General features: G+C 36.3%; 1 protein-coding gene across 4 annotated transcripts in view; it reads right to left on the reverse strand.

The window, feature by feature from the left end:
* The window catches only part of Foxp2 (forkhead box P2), a 517,858-nt gene that overhangs the window by 37,475 nt on the left and 456,383 nt on the right, over nt 1-24,000 (reverse strand). For 3 of the 4 annotated variants that reach the window (XM_040728635.1, XM_040728636.1, XM_040728637.1), the window contains 7 exons: nt 23,809-23,946; nt 22,887-22,937; nt 22,538-22,723; nt 20,752-20,932; nt 9,367-9,580; nt 7,546-7,650; nt 784-871 (listed from right to left, as the gene is read on the reverse strand). In XM_040728635.1, the coding sequence (XP_040584569.1) occupies nt 784-871; nt 7,546-7,650; nt 9,367-9,580; nt 20,752-20,932; nt 22,538-22,723; nt 22,887-22,937; nt 23,809-23,946 (963 nt within the window). The remainder of the gene's footprint in view (nt 1-783; nt 872-7,545; nt 7,651-9,366; nt 9,581-20,751; nt 20,933-22,537; nt 22,724-22,886; nt 22,938-23,808; nt 23,947-24,000) is intronic. The other variant, XM_021233497.2, reaches the window with a different exon arrangement.

Consider the following 24,000-nt stretch of genomic DNA (forward strand, 5'->3'; position numbering starts at 1 on the left):
TAGGCTAGAAACAATGTAAAGTACAAGAAAGAGGATAAAAATCTGTTTAATTAAACAAAACAAAGAGTTAGTTTTAGGAAGGCATAAGAGAAGAGGCCTTAATGGGGTGGCAAACCATAACAAAAGGAAAACTGGAGAGCCAAAATGGCATTCTGACGAGTTTTACAATTTTGGTTTATTATTTGGCTAAACTCTGCTTTAATGTTAAGTTCGAAAAATAAGACTTCAGTAGCATTTATATAGTACCTATAACACCATCTGTGACATACATTCTTTGACATTATGTTAGCCAAACAGAAAATTAAGTATTGTAACATCTTAAGTTCTGAATGCAGTAGACACAGAAATGAGGCTATTCTTCAGGGTAGTTCATTCACACTATTAATAAGAGTGAATCTTTTGTTATAATATACAATCCTGTAGTGCAGGGGGAACCCAGATTAGCTTGTATAAAAATCTGTTTGGGCAACAATGTCATATCTTATGAGATTTGGTTCTAGGTCTACAATAGAAAAACTATAGATTTAACAGGTTGGAAATATTCAAATATATATACAACAGGGCCTAACACTTATATAGGTCCAATTGATAATAACATCAAAGTATAACAATCTAACCTGCTATTAACTGATGTTATTAAAAATAATTCAAACTCCAGGTATCTGAACAATTACAGTGTTTCTAAGACAATATGATGCAGCCAGGAAGATGAAGCCACTTGCTCAGTACGCAGCATACCAGAACTTGGAGGAAAAGTGCACATTAAGTGATCACATGACCAACCTGTATTTCTAACTGCTGTACCACCTGCATTTGTACTCGACACTGGGCAGTACTTCGGTCGTCCAATGCATGTTCGTTGTTAAGGTGCCTGGGAAACACAAGAGACAACACAGACTAATGAGTGATACCTAGTGGTTGATTTAAAAGTACTACCTCTTAGACGAGTATGTAGATTCCTCTGAAGTTGGACAGCAGAATGCCTTGCGGTCACAAAGAAGGTAAATGTACTTCAGTGTTCAGTGAAAATTACTTGTGTACTACAAAGAGGCTCTTCAAATAGTTAAAAACATCATTGTCTCCAGGCTTGTATTATTACAGAAACATTTCTCCATCCACTTACGGAGCAGATACAGAAAACATGATATATTTCATATACTTTTCCCATTTTCTCTGAAAAGAGTATCGTGTGTGTGTGTGTGTGTGTGTGTGTGTGTGTGATAGGCAATTTTCTATTTTATTTGTACTAAAAAGTTTGTTGTTTGTATGTTGATTTTTTTTTGAGAAGCATCTAACACCAGGATGTGGTGTGAATTACATAAAGGTGTTGGACTTTTCCATTGAAACATCCAAACCCACAATTACTGATAATTTTATGTTACTAATACATAAAATGCATTGAAGTTTCAGAATAATAGTATTGATACTTCAAGTAAAGAGTCCGAATTGGGACAAATCTCTAACATACATAAGGATGGCTTAAGAGGTCATTCTAATGATGTTACGCTAATCTTAACATGTGTGCTTACTATTTTACACAAGGCTTGCAAGTGTCTCCAATGCATGGTATCTCACTGGACCAAAACTATACTAACATAGCAGCACTTTCAATAAACATGGAAATATCCCATAAGGTTTGCTCTGTAATTTATAATATATTATTAGATGACTTCCTAAATTATGAAAATAATTTTCAGATTAATTCAGTTTCTTTTGGTATGTCCACTTATCCAATGGGTAAATGAAGACAGCAACTTAAGAAACACAGAAAGGGAAAAGGTATATTGTGTAAAACACATAATTAAGAATTCATATAATTACCTCTATATATTACAGTATTATTTAAGACAGTTTGGAAGCATTTCTTGTAATTCTAAGCATACTGAATTAAAGAAATCATGGTGTTCCCATTTTTACTCATGCTTGTTGAAGTGAATTAAGCAGAAAAATAATGAACAGGTTCATATGTAATGCACTATGAAGATTTAAGGTGTCAGTGACTCATAACTAATGTGTAAATACGTGGGATTATCTGCTGGTAGGTCTAGGTTCAGACATCAGAAACCTTTGCTCCTTTCCACCCCAACTTTGATAAATTAGGCCAGTTTGTTTTAACACCTTCTCACTGATTATAGCAACAAACCTCCATGCATCTTGCTATAATTGCCAGGCTTGGCTGATGATAAACTGTGGACTAAAATAGTGAGGTGGATCAGGTCAGTCTGGAGTTGTGTGCCCAGGGCACACAAGCGTTCCTTCCCACCTCTCCTGTCTGCTCTGACTCAGCTCCAGCAGAATCTGCTAGGAACCTCGCTGTAATGAGGGATGGAATCATTCAATCTCTCTGGGAAGAGAGCATAGAATGTCAGAGTAAGGCAAGGTTTAGTGAGTGGCATAAAATGTCACTAATTTCTAATAAACAAGACATCATTAAAAATATTCTTCATGGTTTTGTCCCCCAAAGTTTAGTGAACAATGGAGCAATATCCTAGCAGTATTAGCACAATAATCTGTTGCATCCTTATGGTTTGGTATTGTTGTGTTTGTGTGAGATATATTTTTCTTCCACCATGAACTCTTAGAGAATACACACATAATTTATCCTGCAATCAGCCTACAAGATGCATGTTTTAAATAAGCTATACATAAAGGTTAGGATATAAATAGAGCACAGAAGATAAACAGATGATGTAGTTTTACCTGAATAGGTATATTCAGTATAACATATACTTTTGCATGAAACCACTTTTTAAAAAATAATTTTTATACTTGTTTATTTCTTAGTGATAATTATATTTATAGAACTAAAAAAGTACAAGATGTTTGTATTATATACTTGGGTCTTAGAGACCTATTCAATTTATCTCTGCAGCTTTTATTAGAATAGAGACTGGAGACTACAATAATAGTCAATGAGGTTTTGTCTTGATTGAATTTTTCAGTGGAACACAAAAGAACCTTGCCATTAAAATAGTCCTTTATTCTCCTGTATGAAGGCGAAAGGTTTTTAAAGTGTTGTGATGTTCAGTAATGAGCCTCTATCTAAATTATCATTGGTGACAAACTCACAAAGCACTTTTCGAGGACACATAGTTATGAAATGCCACGGCTGCCACTTTCTTTCCTGTAATTATAGGCTAGCTTGCAGCCCTTCAATGATCATTTATAGAACAGCCTCCAGTGGATTACTGAGAACTTGAAAAACACATACATACCTCTGCCACATCTCCCTTATCCTTTCCTCGCTATTGTTTACCAGTGATATGTAAAATAATGGTGCCTATTCATTCCCCCTACTTAATTATGCCAATCAAAGTACAGAAATAGTGTCGGATATAAATACAAAGCAATAAGACCAAATAAATAGGCTAAGTATTAACATTAAATTATGAATTTATGTATTTATGACTATTTTGTGCTCAAATTATTCTCTTTTATGTTTTTATAACCATCTCAGGTACTACATATTGCTGTTCAAAAATTCTCTATGATTTATAAATCAAGAATGAGATAATACTGAAAAATGAGAGGATCGGTGGATTTTTGCAGTCAGTGTCTAATTGCTGTTTCAAAATGCATATGCAAAGGGACATTTCATTAATCATTTAATCATGTCCCTTGCAGGAAGTTGGAACTAATGTTGCCAATACCCTTTTCATATGAATCCTCCTTGATACCATCTTACGCATTTGATATATTGCCTATGTCATAAATTATGGGTTCTTACAAAGGACCAAGTGGGATTGTTATCCCAGAAGATGCTTGTTAGAAAATCTTTATTAACTTTCTTATTTTACTTATTGCTAGTTCTATTTCACAGCTTCATACTGGCCCACAATAATGCTTTTTGGTGGCAAAGGTCTGTAAATTACCCATGCAATCACTAACACCATTTCACAGGCCTGTTCTACTTCTACTGGTCTGCTAACAAGGCGATTACACACAAATTACTGAATGCCTATGAAATATTTAAATGCATTCTACTCTACTATGCATTAATAAGAGCAAAGCAAGCTCTGGAATTCTGGTTAGCTCCAGTCCCTAATGTCCCCTAATGAGCCTCTTACCGAGACTGCAGTTCAAACAGAGAGGTGAAGAAAAAACGCAAAGGGGGCCTTCAGAAAGGCAGCACTGAGCAAACATCGTGGGAGCCACTTCTAATTTATGGGTCACTTTATAGCTATATTGATTTTTGTTTTCAAAATGGAATAAATGATGTGGTCGACTGACGTTCTTTGAGAACTGCATTGAATCTGTGTGCTAGGTAGGTGGTGTGAACTACAGAAAAAAAGCATAAATAGAAGAAGTCTTTCTAAAAACAATTAAGCAAACATTTCAGGAAGACAGAAAGTATGGGAGGAAATCCTTCCAATTTATTTAACCCACAATTCCCTTCAACGAAGCTTTTATGGTTATGGATGCATGTGTTAACTTCAATTATATACATTGCAGATTAGCAATTCAATTTTAACCTCTAGATTTTTCAAATTCATTTAAAGTTATAGCATTTTATAAGCTAAAATCGGGGATGTGGGTAAATCCAATTGTCTCAGAGACTGTTTTAACAAAATGTTTCCCTCGCACATCACTGGGGGTTGATTTATTTTGCATCAAGCTTTTTATGTTTAAGCACTGACAGGAGTTTAAATACAAAATGTTAGCTGTCACTATTCATTTAGCTGATTACGTGAGATGCCTTAGTTTTGAAAGATATGGGCACTGTCACCAAAAGAAACAACATTCTGACAAGTTCAAAGGATGCCGTCTTGAGGTCATAATTTTGTAGCCATGCCGCCTAGTGAAAGACAAAGAAATAGACAATACACTCTAAGTAAGAACATAAATTTCAGAGGAGTTGGCTGCAAGAGAAAGAAAACAAATTTCCACTAAATAAACAAATAAATCTGTTACCACTGCTTTTTCTGCTTCTCATTCTACAGTATCAATTCTCAAAGCACCAATCACCAACAATCTTCATTCACTCATGCTCATTGTCTAATTTTAATTTGTTACATTTGTAAAGGACAGTTTTTTTTTCTGGTGCTGCATCTCTTCCTGCGTTTTGTTTGCTGGCACCTGTGCAGGCAAGTTCAAGAACACTTGTCTGCTAACCGGAATGCTGCACTCTAAACCTTTTGGCTTAGGCTTTGAAAGTCAATACATCTATATTCAAGCCGACTTTGGTGCAATGGGATGGTAATTAGTTCTGCAGTCAAACTACACTAAAGTTTTGTCAGATGTGATTACACTTTGACATTTATAAGACAGTAATGAAGAAGAAGTATTAATGCTTTTAGTGATCTTGTGAGTTCCTCAATTGATGGTCAGAAAAAAAGAATGGTTAAGTTCTGTCAATTCTCACTTTCCAGTAAGTTATGATTTTTCTCCTGAAGGATGTTAGATTGGACTTTGTCTTGTATTTTTGCTTCTCTTCTATTTTTACACCAATATCTGTATTAACTTGCATTTTTTGTTCAGTAGAAAAGTATACCCTACATGTTACTAAATGTGTAGATAAAATAAAATTCTTGAGAATAATAACATGTGCTTTCTGGGAGAACATATATATATATGTGTGTGTGTGTGTGTGTATCATATACATACACATATGTATATATGTACATATATATGATGTTGAGTGAACTTTTTCTTGAATAAATGAAGTATTTTATTAATAACACATTTTATTTCTCTTCAAATTTTTCACATATCTTTAAGAAAAAGACAACACAGTACAGGAAATAGACAATAAATAATTCACTTCAGTGAAGTATACTGTCATTAATTATGAACCAATTTTATCACAGATCTTAAAATTTGAGAATATAAAGCATATCCTTTTAAAAATAGGGTAGAAGTAATAACTTAAAATCTACTGTCATTAGTTCTGTCATTCCTAAAAAGTGATTGGGTAGAAAAGAAGTGAATTTTTGGAAACCCAAGTTGGTATGTAATTGAAACAAATTGTTTTCTTAATTGTAATTTCTCCAATTAAAAAATCTCATGCAAATATGAAAAGAGACCATGGAGGATAAAACAGAGTTCACTTTCATTTACTTGCTAGTGATAAAAATGAAATACTTGAGGTGTGTGAAAAATGTCTTCATATATCTTAAAGGACAGGTATGCCTTTTCCCTCAGAAGGTGAGCCACATTTTAATTAAAATATATTTAGAGCGAGAAAATACATATGAATAGTATTATAAATTCAGTTTTCATTTCTACAACATAGCGTCAGTCATCTTAGGAACAACCCGTATCATAGCAGATGATAAACAGCAATGATAGAGATGAAAGTTATGAAATTATTGTTAAAATAATTTACATTGTTAGATTTTTTGTTTCAGGCCATTTTGTAGTAGAAAACTTCAACAAGGCTACTTAACAATTTTTAAATACCCTCTGTGGTGGAAATAGTATAATAAATTTCACACCCAGCAAAATGGCAGCTCACAGTTGGTCTGGTGTAACAGACGTGTAAATTTTCATTTGAGTCCATTTCTAAAGAGCCGTTGTGATATGTGAAGCAAATTTTCTCTTAATTGGTCTGAAACTATGAAAGGTTAAAAAAAATCTTCATGGCAGTCTTCCTGTAATCATTTATAAAGGTATTATGATACCAAGTGCTTGCCTTGTTGTCAGGGAGCTTTGGCTCTGTACTCTGCAGTCAGTCTACCATTTGTAAACACATCTTTTTGATGTTTCTGCCAACATCCTGGCGACAAAGCAGTGCAATTTCAAATGAGCTAATTAACTTAATTGTTGATGAAGCATGAAACAGTTCATTCACCCTGTTAGCTGTACCATGACAACACAAGAGGCTCAGCCTGTGAAGTTACTCATCTCCATAAACCTGTCTACTGCTCTCTGTTCATATCTTCTCTGAGCCAATACTGTACGCAGACAAATCATTCATGAAAAGGGGATGTTCTCATTTGCAGAAAGACCCTCAAAGAAGCTTTGAAACTAAAATATTGTGCGGAGTTATAAAGGATGCTCAGGGTTTGATTTTATATAATTTATTTTCCAAGCACACCATCATAAATGGCAAAAGGTAACAATGTGAGTGAAATGTGGCTCTTTCTTCAAATGTTAGACATCACTGATTTTCGTTTTTGAAAACCATCATTTAAAGGAAAAGTACAAAGTATGTTACTGTAAATAAACATACAAAATATGTCTATTTTAACTAACTTAGAAATATTTTATGATTATTCAAATATTACATGAAACTATTATTAAAAATTTCAATTTTCAGAGAATGTTCATTTACAAACCCACCCCACTACTATAGCAGGCTCATATTTCCATTGATTGAAAACCTTAATTTGCAAAATACTTTCATAAACAGATGAATATGAACTATTAACAATCTTAGTCTGACTTTGCCAATCCACTTGTTGAAACAAACTGAGAAATTCAGTGTGTTCTAGGATGGGCCCATCTCTTCATCCTTCCTTCATGTTGTATCTATTAGACTGCAGTGTACCAGAATTCCCACATAATCTGCTCCCCTTTCCCCATGAAAAGTTAAAAACAACCTACTTCAAAAACTGTCCAAAATCTTCACATATGCTTTCACAGCCTGGCCACTTGCAAACTCCATGGCCATAGAGAGTGTGGGAGGCCCCCGTCTCCTCATGTGACGAGCTGTAGCAAGAGAACACAAAGTCAGCTTCATCTCAGAAAGCCATAATCGTTGCAGGCTGCTAGCGCCTGTCAGGGTACCATCAGTGACAAACAGGTCAAAACAGGTCAATTCAGCTCAGAGCAGTGAGAAAAATTTAATCGTTCTATTGAATAGTTCAACTGCCAAGGCTAGATGATGTTCCAATTAGAGTAGAAATAGAGCCAAAGATGACTGTTAATAAAGGATGAAAAACTAAGAGTACTGTATAATATCATATGCTAATCCTGCCATATGACCTTACTGTAACATTTTACCTCTAAATAAAAAAATATATAACCTTACGTTATGGAGTGGGAAAATATATTTTAATGAAAGCCATATGAAAAATCATCACAATGTTTTTTAAATGATTCTTTAAAAAGCAATATGAACACTAGGATCTTTTAAACGAATACTCGTTGTGCAAACCATACACACAAATCTTCCTAGTAGCTACAGCTGACTTGAAAAACCCTGCTTTGGAACAGTATCTGTTAGCAATATCCTTACATAATTACGGCAGGCCTTTAATAAGTGGGTATTATATCAGATAGAGAGATCCTAGAAAAACTAACCTATTTCTGAAGTATATAATCATCAAATTAATCTCAATTAAAACAACAGCATGAAAGCATCCAGAGTCCCTGCATTCAGTAATAAAAACTAACATGAAAACCCACATGCGCTCAGATGAATGCTGGGAACATTACCATACTTTGGTCTTCTATTTTAAACAGTGATGTAATTTCTCTTACGTTTGTTTAGGAAGAATCTATGGCCAAGTGTTTGGTGCATTTATGCAAACATGTTGTTACATGATGGAACATCAATCTACATGTTCCTTTGGGAGCAGCACAGTCTGCCTGTAAACCACCTCATTATGAAATTCTGCACCAAATCTTCAGGTTTTAAAACCAAGTTTTCATTTATAGAATTTTTTCGATCATACACTTTACATGAGTTATTTGAAAAGATTTGATTTGTAAGTGATGTGCTTAAGCTAGTAGAATTAAGTCAGGAGAAAATACCTGGAGGCTCCTTTTTGAAGGGCAGTTTTAACACAACTAAGATGAAACACTCAGTTGGGAAGTTATCTCACACCATGTAATACTAATGGAAATAGTCAAATGATTTTCCTGCATGCAATGTCATCTAAATTTATTTTAAAAATCATCAATATATATTCATTTAAATATTTTTACTAATCCCATCACATGAGAACAATAATCAAGCAATTCTGATGATCAATTTTTCTGGATTATATAATGTTCAGCTAGTTTCTAATTTGTAAGTACATGTTTGAAATGTGAATTAAGGAATATATATGTGTATATATGCAACACTTTTAATTATTTGGAATTTATAAACTGTTTTTGCTTAAAAAGGTAAAATGTTCTCATAAGTCTTGAGTTAATTCACAATAATTTCAATTGTTATTGAAAATATATCAATACAATAATTCCCTGCACACTCAAGCACGAATTAATTTATTTAGCCATGCTCCCCAAGTGTATCTAGTGTACTGGTGGCATCTGAAGTTCTTTTAGAGTTTAAACCAATGAGAGGTCAACAATAATGAATTCTCTTTTACTTGATCTAGATACATTTTCTTTGCAAGTATAAATTATTGTTTTACTTTTGCCAATGGTGGAGATTAGATACAGATGTAAGCCGAGAGTGCAGTAGATGAGATTTACCTGTCCCGCCTTGCATTCAGAACCGAAGACTGTCCATTCACTATGGAATGATGTGTTATTGGTGGTGATGCTTTGGAAGAGTTGGAGGAGGTAGTCGAGGAGGAATTGTTAGTTGTGAGGTCTAGCCCTCCATGTTTAATGCCATTGTCTTCCATACTGTGGACTCCAGTCACTTCTTTCCATAATTGCTGAATCTCAGCAGGACTTAGGCCAGCTATGAAATGAAAGGAAGCCCCACTGACATAACGTGTAACATTGAATATGATGGTCTTATAAGGGCTTTATAAAAGGAATTAATGCCATAGTAAAAATTAATGCATGATAAAAACACTATTTCACCACCAATATCAAAGTTTTTGTATACCAAATAAAAAAAGTTCTTTATTTGAAAAGAGTACTACGAAAAACTGTGTTGGAAAATATACTGTTATTAAAAATCTATGTATGTTCTATTTAAAAAGTAGATATTCAGATTTGATTTACAGCTAGTATTTTTAGTGAGATGAGATTTTATAAATAACATGTCAAAATAATTGAAAAGCACAAAAATAAAAAGTACAAACATCAAGCTCAAATAACATTCAACTCTAGGGAGGGGCAGAGAGGGAGAGAGACAGACAGACAGACAGGCAGACAGAAAGACAGATATAGCAATTATCTGGCCATAGTAGTCTTTATCACAGAAGCCAACTATATAATTGAATTTCAATTTAGGTCCTGAATAAACCAATATGATTACCTCCATGGTTCATTTAAGTAGATAATATCTAAATCTCTCCTTCAGTTATTACTGGCTAATAGAAAACTCAAATTCTCACTTTAAACAACTTCCTGGATCATATTATTTACGTTTACTTCCTAAACAATAGTGGAAATAGAAAGCCTTGGCATGGTATTTAGATTTTGACTATTATCTTGAGGAGATATTTTGAAATGTCTTAAATGACTGTTGTTTACTAAGAGAACATTAAAACTGCGATTTAAACTTCCCCCATCCCCAACACAGGTAATATCTCCAATTGATAACCACTTTCAATGAAAAATTAGTTTTGTCCAAGGTATTCTCACAGGAGAGACAAATCGCTTTTAAGGGTAGACCTAATGCCCAGCAGTAGATGACTTATTTAAAATGAAATCAATGGCATTTTTGGATGATTTTTTTGCCTCATAATGTTGTGACAGAGCAGTGTGTGTGTGTGTGTGTGTGTGTGTCTGTGTGTGTGTGAAACTATATGTGTTTCTTGTACTTTTTCTTTGAATCTTGATTATCTTCTGTTTGTTCATTTTGTATCATTGCAATTTGTTTTATCTTATTTTATTTTGTTTTGCTTTGTTATTAATCCTTAGACGCTTGCTTGTTTTCTAACCAAGGACAGAAAGTTTGTGTATCCAGATGGGAGGGGTTACGACAGAGAAACTGGGGGGGAGTTGGATGAGGTGAAACCATAATTAGAATATAGTGTATGAAAAAATAATTTCAATGAAGGAGATATAAATAAGTTTGCTATTAAAATATTTTATTATGAAAATATCAATATATAAAAGTATGTTGCAGGAAGTAAAGCTATAATTTTAATTACTGTCTTTTACTAAACACATAATGTAATCTGAAGCTTTACCAAATGGTTTATATTAATGAGTCCAATGAACCTCACTGGATGTCAGTACTCATAACTTGCAGGTGAGCACAAGGTTCACTTCAGTCCAAACACTGTGCTCTCTAATATGATATAGAGGCTTATGGAATAATCAGCATCTCAACCAACATATATTTACACCAGAGGCTGAAGTCAGGGACATCTGTCTAAGGATATGTGGAAAAGGGTTCATAGGAGGAGGAAAGAAAACTAGAGCAAGGTAATATAAATCCAGGGATAGAGTGAGCACTCTTTTCTCTAGCAGTGTGTATGAAGAAGTCACTTGTCTAGAGATAGTGGTAAATAACCAGTAGCCAGAATTCTCACTAGCCCAGTTGTAACTTCGTGCCAAATCATACCTCACAATGGTAACACTAAATTGCTTCACATATGCCAAGTTTAGATACTGTTATTTTATCCAAAGTTATCATTTTGGTAATTCTGGATCCCCAATATTTTAAGGCACACTCTGAGACAATAGGACCAACTGGACAATCTGGCTTTCTAAATAGATTTTAGAATAACTTCATTTTTTCTTGTTTAAAAAAAGTGTTTTTCTAATGGTATATGTCTTTTTTGTTGTATCGGAAACTGTTTTTATATAAATATCATTAACAGGTGCTTTATTGGTAGCATTAACTCAGAATCATGAGCCTTTTTTTACCTGAACTTTTTATGACCTGTCTGAATGTGTTACGTGTCCTAAGAGTATAACCCCAGAAGGAAAGCTCCTTCCTGTTCAGCACCTACATAGCTGCTCTACACCACACTACTGCCATCCTGTCCCATCTCCAGAGTTTAGCATAAACTACCACAAGAGCTTCATGGTCTCCTCTCACTTTTACTGGATTTGAATTATGCAAATTTGTTCTTCATATGGAAGCCACATATTATCTATTTCAGTATAAATTAGGCCATGTCCATCCATTCTCAGGCAAGCACTGCAGCAGCCTTTTTGAATGATTAGATACAAAGTGAAAACAAGCAAAGAAAAAAAAAACCAACCAACCAAACAACCAAAAATGGAACCCTTACTATGGCCAGCAATACTGCTTTTTTTCTCTTGCTTGACATCAGCTGTCACCCTCTCCATATTTCTTTACATTGAAGCCATCTGCTTTTTGCGATGCTTCAAATATTCACTTAAGTTCAGATATCTGCTCTGGCTATTCCCTGAGCTACAGATACTCTCATTGAGGATATTCCCAAGGTTTGATCTTTCCCTTCACTTAGAAGGCTTGTAAAATAGTCTTTGACCTTAGTAGCAACCAGTGTCTTCCTCCTCCTTGTCTTCTATCATTCTGTTACTCCTGGACTACTTTTACTCAGAAATATTAATTTAACATCTGAAATTATGCAAAGACTGGTTTGTCCATGGATCTCTGACTCTTGTCTGACTCTCCAACTCTATCTTCTTCTTCTCTTATGCTATTTCATTACCATCATTCCACTCTACTAAAGTTTGTTTGACAAACAAGATCAGGTTTGTTTTTTCTGTCATGTTCCAGTCCTTTAAACAGTGCCTGCTATGTGCTCAGTAAAGACAGCTGATGTCTTTCTTTGTAATGGAGTAACATAGTTCTTGAAGATCTGTTGATGGCCACATTGAAATTTGGTTGCCTTTAAAGAGTATCTTATGTACAAGAATTGCTATCTGTAAGATCAATGACTAAAGAGTTACACATGGGACTGCTGAATTCTAATGTACATTGAGTCACTATTAACAATTGACACTCTTGCATACTTACTATACTTTGAGAGACTACAATTGGTAATTTGTTATTAATATTTAGTTTATGGGATTCATTAGTATTTCAATGGTTTTCATGGCACTTGTCATTATATAGAACTTACTGATATCCTCATGTAATAAAAAGGTGACAAGTGCTAGGTACTTATTAGCACCTAAAAAATTTGATGATTAACCTGCTTACCAATCAAGCAGTGCTTGTTAATTAAAGGCAGAGAAAAAAGTAGTTTCAATTATTAAAGAGAAGTGCCACAGTGTTTACCCAATAATGTGGCATACAACCATATTCTCAGGATATTAAAAAAACATGACTAACCACAGGTCACAGCAGTGAACCACAATTGTGGAGGCAGGATTCAGATTTAAGTTTCATAGTGAATCCAGAGTCCAGATCACCCTTAGGTGAAATTAAAAATTGAAACTACCACCTTGATTTGAGGACAAAATTGTTCCAGCTAATGATTGCTTAAACTTTTCTTGATGGACATAAAACAATGTATGACTATTAAATCACTAGCTGGTCAATTTGTACAGTTGATAATGTTTTATGAGTTATGAAGTCTTAAGGTTTCTTTTCCAACTGTAACATAAAGTTCTACTAGCTAGTACTCTGTTGTCTCACAGTCCTCCTGTCCTGCTCTTCTGTAGGTATGTTATGTCACATTCATGACCTAAGTGAAATAATTATGTAATGTCAAGAACCAAAGAAAACCTATTGTCTAAGTAAGTAAGATATGAAAGCTTCCTGTGCAAGCACGAGGACCAGAGTTCAAATCCCCAGAACGTGGTTACACATGTCTATAAAACCATCATTATGGTAGGTAGAGGCAGGATGATGGCTAGAGATTACTGTTCACTAGCATGCCTCCAGTTTCAGTTAAAATCATATTCTCTAGAGGATGATAGTGCATGGTATTTGATGTTCACCTCTGGTCTCCAAGTGTGCATATGATTGTAACCACCCCCACAAAGTGGCATACAGCATATGCATGCATGAATGCACATGTACTCATGCACATGTGCATGCTCTCTCTCTCTCTCTCTCTCTCTCTCTCTCTCTCTCACACACACAAAACTGGGCATAGTGGTGCATTGCTTATTTGTAACCCCAGCATAGGGGAGTATGAATAGAATTACATGGATCCCTGAAACTCATTGGCTAGCAAGCCTAGCAGAATCAATGAACTCTATGTTCAGTGAGACCCTGCCTCATATATGTATGAGAGATTATTATAAAGACACTAAAGATAGCCATTTGACCTTTTTGTGCATGCATACACATGTGCACAAACACATATGCCTTCACACCTGCACATATTCACATGCAAAAACATAATAAAATGTGAATGTATATATATACCAATAAACAAATCACTGTGATACAGTATAAGTCTACTGTGAATATTTAATTAATTAAATGTCATTTAATGGTACTTTGCAAATTTCTAGGGCTACTTACAAAAAGCAATAAAAGTTTGGTTTGAATATTTGTTCCATTCATAGTTTATTAATTTGGCATTCAACATCTGAAATGAGGTATTTCTAAGTAATTTCCACTTTTTGATCTTAAGTTTATATTTTGAAAAAAGTATCATACATGCATAGCCATAATAACCATATTGTCCTGAAAAGTTTGTACTAGAAGAGTCAATTCTCTACCAGTTCTAACCTCTCAATCTCCTCCTCCAGAAGAGAGATCAAATGTCTGAATCATCTTACAGAGACCTATGTATTTTCTTAGATTCAGCTGAATAAAATACAGTGTTATGTACATTAAAACCACCTACTAGTGTAATACTCATCCTTCATATGTTTGTGTGATCAGAGATAAATCAATTATCTACTTTGTTCAAACGTTAAATTCCCAAAACTAAAATATGGGCATTTAGTTAAGATTGAGATTCAAGAAAATTATCTCTACTAATGGATATAGGTTCTCTCTCTCTCTCTCTCTCTCTCTCTCTCTCTCTCTCTCTCTCTCTCTCTGTGTGTGTGTGTGTGTGTGGTGAGAAAGAATTATGAATTATAATTTTCCTGCTCATCTTTATAGATTTTTGAAGTCTGAAATTGTTTTTGAGATTTCCAGGAAAGACTCAAAATTTGTCAAGTAAAATATTTCTAAGACTTATGAATTAAAGGGAATTAAATCTAATTTATGCTGGGTTCTCATTTGATTTTGTTTATAATGTGTGAAGTTGGATCTCCATATCATAATTTACTAACCATACAGATAAATCTATTTTAGTGTAACATGCTAGTTCCTTAACCAATTCTGCAGCTACTCAAATACTATATAATTTAATATCAATCTTTTATTTACACTTTCTAAATTAAATATACCCAATAATCCTTTATCCATTTAATTATCTATAAGATAGTTTCTAAGATTAATAACATTAATCAACTTTATATGGAAAAACAAAAGGCCCAGGATAGCCAAAACATCCCTATACAATAAAGGAACTTCAGGAGGCATCACCATACCTGACTTCAAGCTCTATTATAGAGCTATAGTCCTGAAAACAGCTTGGTATTGGCACAAAAATAGGCAGGTAGACCAATGGAATCAAAAGCCCTAATTTTAACCCACACACCTATGAACACCTGATTTTTGACAAAGAAGCTAAAACTGTACAGTGGAAAAAAGAAAGCATCTTCAACAAATGGTGCTGGCATAACTGGGTACTGGTATGCAGAAGACTGCAGATAGATCCATGTTTATCGCCTTGTACAAAACTTAAGTCCAAATGGATCAAAGATCTCAACATACATCCAGCCACACTGAAACTTTTAGAAGAGAAAGTGGGAGATACTCTTCAACGAGTTGGTACAGGAGACCACTTCCTAAACATAACACCAGTGGCACAGGTACTGAGATCGACAATTAACAAATGGGACCTTCTGAAACTAAAAAGCTACTGTAAGGCAAAGGACACAGTCAAAAAGACAAAAAGGCAGGCCACAGAATGGGAAAAGATATTCACTAACCCTACATCTGACAGAGGGCTAATCTCCAAAATTTACAAAGAACTCAAGAAACAAGTCTCCAAAACACCAAAGGATCCACTTGAAAGGTGGGGTACAGAACTAAATAGAGAATTCTCAATAGAGGAGGCTAAAATGGCCAAGAGACACTTAAGAAAGTGCTCAACATCCTTAGCCATCAGGGAAATGCAAATGAAAACAACTCTGAGATACCATCTTACTCCTGTCAGAATGGCTAAAATCAAAAACACCGAAGACAATTTATGCTGGAGAGGATGTGGAGAGAGAGGAACACTCCTCCACTGCTGGTGGGAATGCTGACTCATACAGCCTCTTTGGAAATCAGTATGGAAATTCCTCAGGAAAATGGGAATTAATCTACCACTAGACCCAGCAATTCCACTCTTAGGCATTTATCCAAATGAGGCAGGTTCATACAACAAGGGCATCTGCTCCACTATGTTCATAGCAGCATTGTTTGTAATAGCCAGAACCTGGAAGCAACCTAGATGCCCCTCAACTGAAGAGTGGATAGAGAAAATGTGGTACATTTACACAATGGAGTATTACTCAGCAGAAAAAAACAATGGAATCTTGAAATTCGCAGGGAAATGGATAGCACTGGAAGAAACCATCCTGAGTGAGGTAACCCAGTCGCAAAAAGACAAACATGGTATGTACTCACTCATATATGGATTTTAGATATGGATCAGGATAGTGCCAGTCTGCACTTCCACAGATAGAGCGTCTGGGAAACAGGAAAGAACCTAAAAGATATGCATATATGCATAGTACCCAAGAGAAGAGGATGGAGACAAGATCCTCTGAATGGATGGGGAACACGGCGAGGGGTGGGGGGGAGTGGGACCTGGGAAGAATAGAGGGGGTAAAGAGGAAGGGAGTTGGTCATGGGGGAAAAGGAAGTTGAGGGGGTGGGGGTAGAATAGGGGGAAGAGGGAATCATAGGATCGAAGACAGATCAGGCACCAGAGTGACCTCGAGTGATCTAAAGGGATAACACCAATTGGCAAGCTAAGCAATAGTGGAGGGACCACCTCGAATGCCCATTCCTGATAATGAACTTGCTGTCTATAACCATCCGGGAGCCTTCATCCAGTGACTGATGGAAGCAGAGGCAAACACACAGTTAATCACTGAACTGAACCCAAGGAACCCAGTGACAGAGAGAGAGGAGTGATGAGCAAATTGGCAAAGAATGGGCTGGCAAAACCAGCAGAGACAGCTGATCTGAACAGGGGAGAGCTCTTGGACCCAGACCGACAGTGGGGAGGCCAGCATGGGACTGATGTGGACCCCCCGAATGTGAGTGTCAGTGAGAAGGCCTGGACAACCTATGGGGCCCTGAGCTGTGGATCAGTGTCTATCCCTGGTATACAAACTGTCTTCATGTGCCTATAGCACAAAGAGAGATGCTCTCTCAGCCTGGACTCTTAGGGGAGTGCCTGGACCCTACCAAGAGTGAAATGACAGACTCTAGATATCCCCTATGTGGAAGAATTTGGCAATAGGGTGGGAGGGAGGGGGGAAGGGGAGTGCGGGAAGAGGGGAGGGAGAGAGAACTGGGATTGACATGTAAAACAAGCTATTTAAAATTAAAATAAAAATGATAAAAAAAGAATTGCAAACAATTTTCATTTATACCTTTTTGTTTTCTTGAGATAGACTACGCTGTGCTGGTGTAAAATTCCCTATGTTTTCTTGAGATAGACTACGCTGTGCTGGTGTAAAATTCCCTGTGTTCTAGACTAATTTGAACTCACATCGATAAACATGCCTCTGCTTCATGGGTGCTTGAATTAAGGGTGTTGGCTATTATGGCCAAGTGTGTTCTGGAATAAATACAAGATTATTTAAAGTAATTTAATTTATTGAAAGAATTTTGGCATATTAATCTCCAAATAAAAATCATTTTATTATTTGAATAATAATTCTGCATGGTGTATATTGTTTATGCTTTTTCTATTGCTCTTATATTTAAACTTTGGTTACATTTGATCATGACCTGAAAATAACATAGAAGTGTATTAGCAAAAGATCCAGGAGTTGTGAAACAGTCAGATCAAATAGCTAACTTTGACTGATTATTGAGCCAAATACTATCTCTATCACATTGCTATCTCAGCATAAAGCCATTATTACTTTTTATTTCAAAAGATTTCATTGACTTTGTTACCCAACAACCCATTTTCTGTAAGCATAGCTGGTTCTACCAGGTATTTATTCAAAATAATGCTGTCTAAAATCCACTATATTATATTTGTTTATTCAAATTGTTGATTGAAATCTTACATTTTAAATAAGGTACATATTATAAAATAAGCGAAGTAAAGTGAAATAAAACGCTCACCATACCTTTCTGTCCATATGCAGTAGGAATACATTTCAAGACTCCCAATGCATGTTTGAAATTGTGGATACTACCAAAACCTATAAATTGGTGCATTTCCCACCTTAACCAAGCACTTCTCATTCATTATTGTGGCAAGTTTTGCTGCATGCACTGTGATAGGAAAACTACCTATCAGAGTTTCATAGACATAACATTTATTTTCATAGTAAACCTTAGCAACATTACAATATGATTTTTACAACTTTTCAGGACAAATTTCAGATTTCTTACTGATCAGAGACAAGTTGCAGTTTCCCCTTGGCATGTCTGAATCACCAGCAACAATTCTCTCATGTGTTAGGGTCATTAATAATTAAAATAGGGGTGTTAAAGCACAAGTACTAGGATCTCACAACACATCTGATACTGAGGAGGGGTAAGTAAATGAACGATGGGTGGCATAGATATGGACACTACATAGATACACTTGACTAAGCTATGGTTGACATTCCAGTAGGGTGAAATAAGTTGGTGTAAAATTTCATCATACCACTTCTGATGCTGAACAATTTAGAATTTATTAACTCTTTCTGCCGTTCTCTATTTAATGTTCTTTTGGAATACAGTTAACTACAAGATACTAAATGTAAGAAAAATGAAATTTTAAATAAAGTTAAAGTCATTCTGTGAATATATTGTGTTCTGAAGGTAAATTTTACCTGATGTTAAAAAGCTATCAAAATGGAGAGTAACCAGACAATTTCTTCTTGCTAACAAGTAGACATGATATTAGTTCATTATACAACACTGCTAAATGAAATTGTTCATTCATATACATACTGCTCATATGTTAAATAGCATGATATTTAGTATACTTGAGATCAATTCACAAGTTCATTATTTTTATTTGATTTCAGTCACTCTGTCTACATACAAACTATGTACATATTCAGTAATGTTAATTTAGTACCTACTTTATATTAATATTTAGTATTGTAATACTATTTATGACATAATTGTTTAAAATTTAAAAGAGCTCTTGTTGAAATATATAATGAAATATATAACTTTAGAGAAAAAGTTGTACACATCTATTCTGCCAAAATTATAGTTATTTCTGATATTTATATACATTTTATTATAGTTTCAGAAGTTATAATTTAAAATAGCCAGAGAAAGTTGCATTAAATCATGGAGATAAATAAAAGCCATATTTTTGAAGACATAATGAGAACATCATCCATCATTGTACAGAAATCCCATTTGGTTTTTATGTGATTACTATTCATGGCTGATCAATCAACAAACCAAAAGCTCAGTGCAAGGTAAACCAAAAAACTGATAATGAAAGTATTAAAATTATTTTACCTGTTGTAAAGAGTAGCTAAGACAGGTGAGTTGGGGCTTATACTATCCAACAATTGCTTCTTTACTTTTTTCTCACTCCGATTTTAGGTTGCTAGCATAGTAGCACTATATCATAGTTGTCCCTCACAATGTTTGTCCTGTAGACACCAAAGTCTGTCATGCTGAAATTATAAACAGCTATCTATCTATCTATCTATCTATCTATCTATCTATCTATCTGTACATCTATCTATCTACAACAAAGGAATTGTAATTTGATCAATAAAAGAAAATGTACATTGTAATATTATTAATTTTATTGGCCACTAAACCTATAAAATCCTACAGAGACAGTAAAATGTGTGACAAACACAAATACTTCTCTGCGACAGATACAATGAACTTGAATTACAGTTCACTTATGTAAATTTACCTTGTCACAACAACATCCAACTGCACGTTAGGACATCCATTTATAAAGATTAATGACACTTGACTTTTACCTTAATTGTGAGTTTTACCTATTTTTTATCTTTCTTCCTTAAACTCTTTCCCCAAGGTTGAGAATAGTATATGTATATAACTACATTAGAATACACTCATAAGTTGCTTATGTAGAAAACCACATTAGAATATGGTCAATAGCATTTAAAACTCTAGTTTACATTGTCTGAACAGGGAATTTTGGCAAATGGTATTACTGCAATCTCATGACATAGATTGTCCTTCCCACACCATAGAGCCTGCAATTGCTCTATAGATGCACAGAGCTTGTCTATTCTCTGTGATTTCGGTGCCAAGGTTAAGAACCTGTGTTTTCATCAGCTGTCCACCAAAACTCACTATCAGCTCACGGTAAATGAAGTAATGCATCCCTTCCTAAGCCACCCATTTCCCTGCAGGTCCTCCTGTATATTCAATGGTGCTCGAATTGTATTTCCTTATGCATTATTCTTGTCCATAAAACTGACTTACACTTAATATTTAACAAAATATGTGAGGTAGTTTTACTGTCCACTTGGAAGCAATGTGTGGATGAATTTCTGAGACTATAGCAAGTGTGTTGTCGTGTGATCATCCTAGCAGTAATGCTTGTTCAGCTATCAACTTGAAGGACATAAGCCAAAATACATCAAGGTATGAGGTATATCTCTACATAATAATCAAGACCCCAAAGATACGGAATAAAGAAAGACTATTAAGAGCAGCTAAGGAAAAGGGCCATGAAACATATAAAGGCAAACCCATCAGAAGAGCATGAAAAGGTAGAAAGCGCAAGAGGGGGAATGGAGCTATGGGCAGCATGTCCTCTATACCTTGAGGCAGCGACTGGACTGGAAGGGCTGCTTGGCCTGGTGGGATGGAGATGAGGCCTTGACGCTGAAGGCTGAGCAGGTGTTGCTGCTGCTGCAGTTGCTGCATTTGGAGAAGCTGCTGCTGGAAGACAAGCTGCTGGGCGGCCAACTGCTGCTGCTGCTGCTGCTGCTGCTGTTGCTGCTGTGGGTATGAGAAAACCCGACCCCATCAACAGCAGAGAACAAGGTACGCACCAGCTGCTCTCATACACAGAGACGCATGCACCTGTCCTTGCCCAGATGTGACCTTGATCCTCCCAGAGTCAAAGTTCAGAAGCAGGATGTGAGCAGCTTCCAGGTATTCAGCTGCCTGCTTCTTGGAAGGTAAACAGCATCACGGAACCAAGGAACTTGCACTAACGGTACTGAGCAAGGTTTAGAGACAGAATCTAAGATTCGGATACTTAGAAACCAGTTCATCACAGATGACTAGTAGTTTATTTAGACAAAAGGAATGACTTTATGGAAATGATCAACTTCCACAATACTGTCACTTTTGCCCAACTTAATAAGTTTGCTGTGTGGATGTCCACAGATGTGGTCTCTAGCAATCTACTAGTAGATTTGGATGGAATTACAGGTACAGGATAGGCATATCAGCGCTCTCTCTCTCTCTCTCTCTCTCTCTCTCTCTCTCTCTCTCTCTCTGTCTCTCCCTTTGTCTCTCTGTTTTTGTCTCTATCTGTCTCTGTCTCTCTCTCTCATCCTGTTTCCTTTTTTGAATACATTAAAGGAGGAATTATGTGCAAGACAAAAAAAAAAAAAAGAAGAAGCACCCTTATTATAAAGAAAAGTCTAACTTCCAGTTTTACGAGGCATTATAAGACAAACCAGAGTTCTTTGGACTCCGGAGGGTAGGAGATGGCAGTCACACTTCAGAGGAAGACAAGCTGTGTGCAAGACCTTTCCTTTTTAGTTTGGGGAAAAGAGAAACTTCTGATGCGCTCACTGGAAAACAGACTGCATAATGGAGCAAGTCATGTGGATTGCCCAAAGCCTCTGAGAAATAAGGGAGCAATTTCTATTCTGTAGTTGATGGCTGTCTGAAATTCTATTCACAAATCCAAACAGAAACAAAACCTCAGGAGGTCAAAACTGTTTCCTGTACGTTTGCATAATGGGCAGCTTGAAGACAACAGCCCTGATACCTGCTGATCAATTTAACTACTTCAACATGTTTTGTTTGTATTATGTTTATATTTGATGCAGTTTGCTGACAAGTGCAAGCTAGGCCTGAGAAGCCAGCTTGTCAGTTTGATTTATGAGCATATCAAACGGCAACTTTCTGCTCGCCACTCCAAACCTACCCTAGCAGTTCATTAATCAGGGGTCTGTGACTTTGAAATCTGTGCTCAACCAGTTTTCTCTCGGTCTCCCTGCCCCCAACCATGGGCTAAATTTGCATGCAGGTTCTCTGAGCTGCACCACTGAGAAAAATAAGGTCCCTCCCCTCACCAACTTGGATTCTCAGTGAATACAAGATAATCAGTACTTTGTCCACCCCACAGCTCGCCCTTTGTGCGCTGTGGTTCGTTAGTGAACATTAGACGACAACCAACAATGGGTTGTGACTCTCAAGTCCCCTGCTGCAAGAAAGGAGAGCACTAGAGTCTCACTGTTGTTAAGCTCAGTAAAAATACAGAGCGCTGCATCTTTGACAGCAAGAGCCTTGTTATTGGGAGATCTGAGACGATCCTTGCCTCTCAACCCCATGCTCTCAAGCATCAACGAGACAACTAGATCCTACCTCTTTCGCTTGCTTTCCAGGATGCTGCTGCTGTTGCTGCTGCTGCTGCTGCTGCTGTTGCTGCTGCTGCTGCTGCTGTTGCTGTTGCTGCTGCTGCTGCTGTTGCTGCTGCTGCTGTTGCTGCTGCTGCAAAAGCTGAAGATGTAACTGTTCTTGCTGTTTCTTGTAAAACTCTTGTAGTTGTTGCTGAATAAACCATTTTGACTTTAATAAATAAAGGCAAAAGTTTCATGTATTACAAATGTCCTAAACTCTTCTAGCCTGACACATGGTAGAGTAGCCATTAAGATTTACCCCACCCAACCCCACCCCAAAATTGCATTGGATTTAAAGAGACAGCTCTACATACTTTTTTTCCCAAGGCAGCTCTGAAAATTTCCAATCCAGAATCCAAACAATCCTAAACAAAAGGGTATAAAAAATCTGTATTCTAAAGGCCAGAACCAAAGCGAATACTCTAAATGACTATATCTGAAGTCCTATGATCACTTAAGAACAGGCTGTGCTCCTCCCCTTAGAAGGACCAAGCATAAATGCCACCAAAGTAGGGTGAAAACGGTTTAATCTATCAGAAGTTTAAACACAATATCATGCTAGGAATCTATGGAACTTGTAGGCACAATCAGAAGTGATAGCAAAGTAACTAAGACTTCTGGCATAACACATTTTCTTTATTATGGGAAGCAAGTATAGCACTCTGAATCTATTGATACATAGTCAAGCCTTCAATATGCTTCACAGTAGACTCATTGTATTTTCACAAAGACATCAAGAACCTGCTCTTTATCCATCTAATTTTATTCTAATAAGCAGATTCCTCTTATCCTAAGTAATGACTATACCATGGAAAAGAAAGCTTGGAGTGCTGCTTTTTGGCATGTGCTCTCTGAAAAGTGGCCTTTTTCCTCTTTATTGGAACTTAAGGGGATGCTAAAGTATTGGGTATTTAAAAAACAACAACTCTGTTGTATCTTGGTATACTCCTTGGCAATTCTAGTAGTAAACATACCCAAGAACCTGAATAATCAAATACTGATTCTTCTGTTTTCAACCTCATTCTCTCTCTGCTCTTGTTCTAGACTTGAGTGCTTTCAAAGGGACTGGGTGACTTAAATGCTCTTCTGTAGCTCTGCAATTCTAGTGTGACACTTCTGTTCTAACACACTCCTAAGTTCCTTCTGTAAGTGGAGAACACTATCCAATTAGCCCACTGCACTGCCGGCAGAGTGTGGACCCTTGAGAGCGCCGCCAGAGCAGGTAACATACATTACCTGCTGGAGCATCACTGCCTGCTGCTGCTGGAGGAGGGCTTGGAGCTGCTGAGGAGACAGGACCTGCTGCTGAAGAATCTGCTGCATCTGCTGAGGGGTTATCACCTGGGGCGTCATCATGGCCACTGACACAGGCACCTTGCATGGAGAAACAGAGAGAGAGAGAGGGAGGAGAGAGAGAGAGAGAGAGAG

This window comes from Mesocricetus auratus, unplaced genomic scaffold (assembly GCF_017639785.1).
Source record: "Mesocricetus auratus isolate SY011 unplaced genomic scaffold, BCM_Maur_2.0 Super-Scaffold_100019, whole genome shotgun sequence".
Taxonomy (NCBI): Eukaryota; Metazoa; Chordata; class Mammalia; order Rodentia; family Cricetidae; genus Mesocricetus; species Mesocricetus auratus.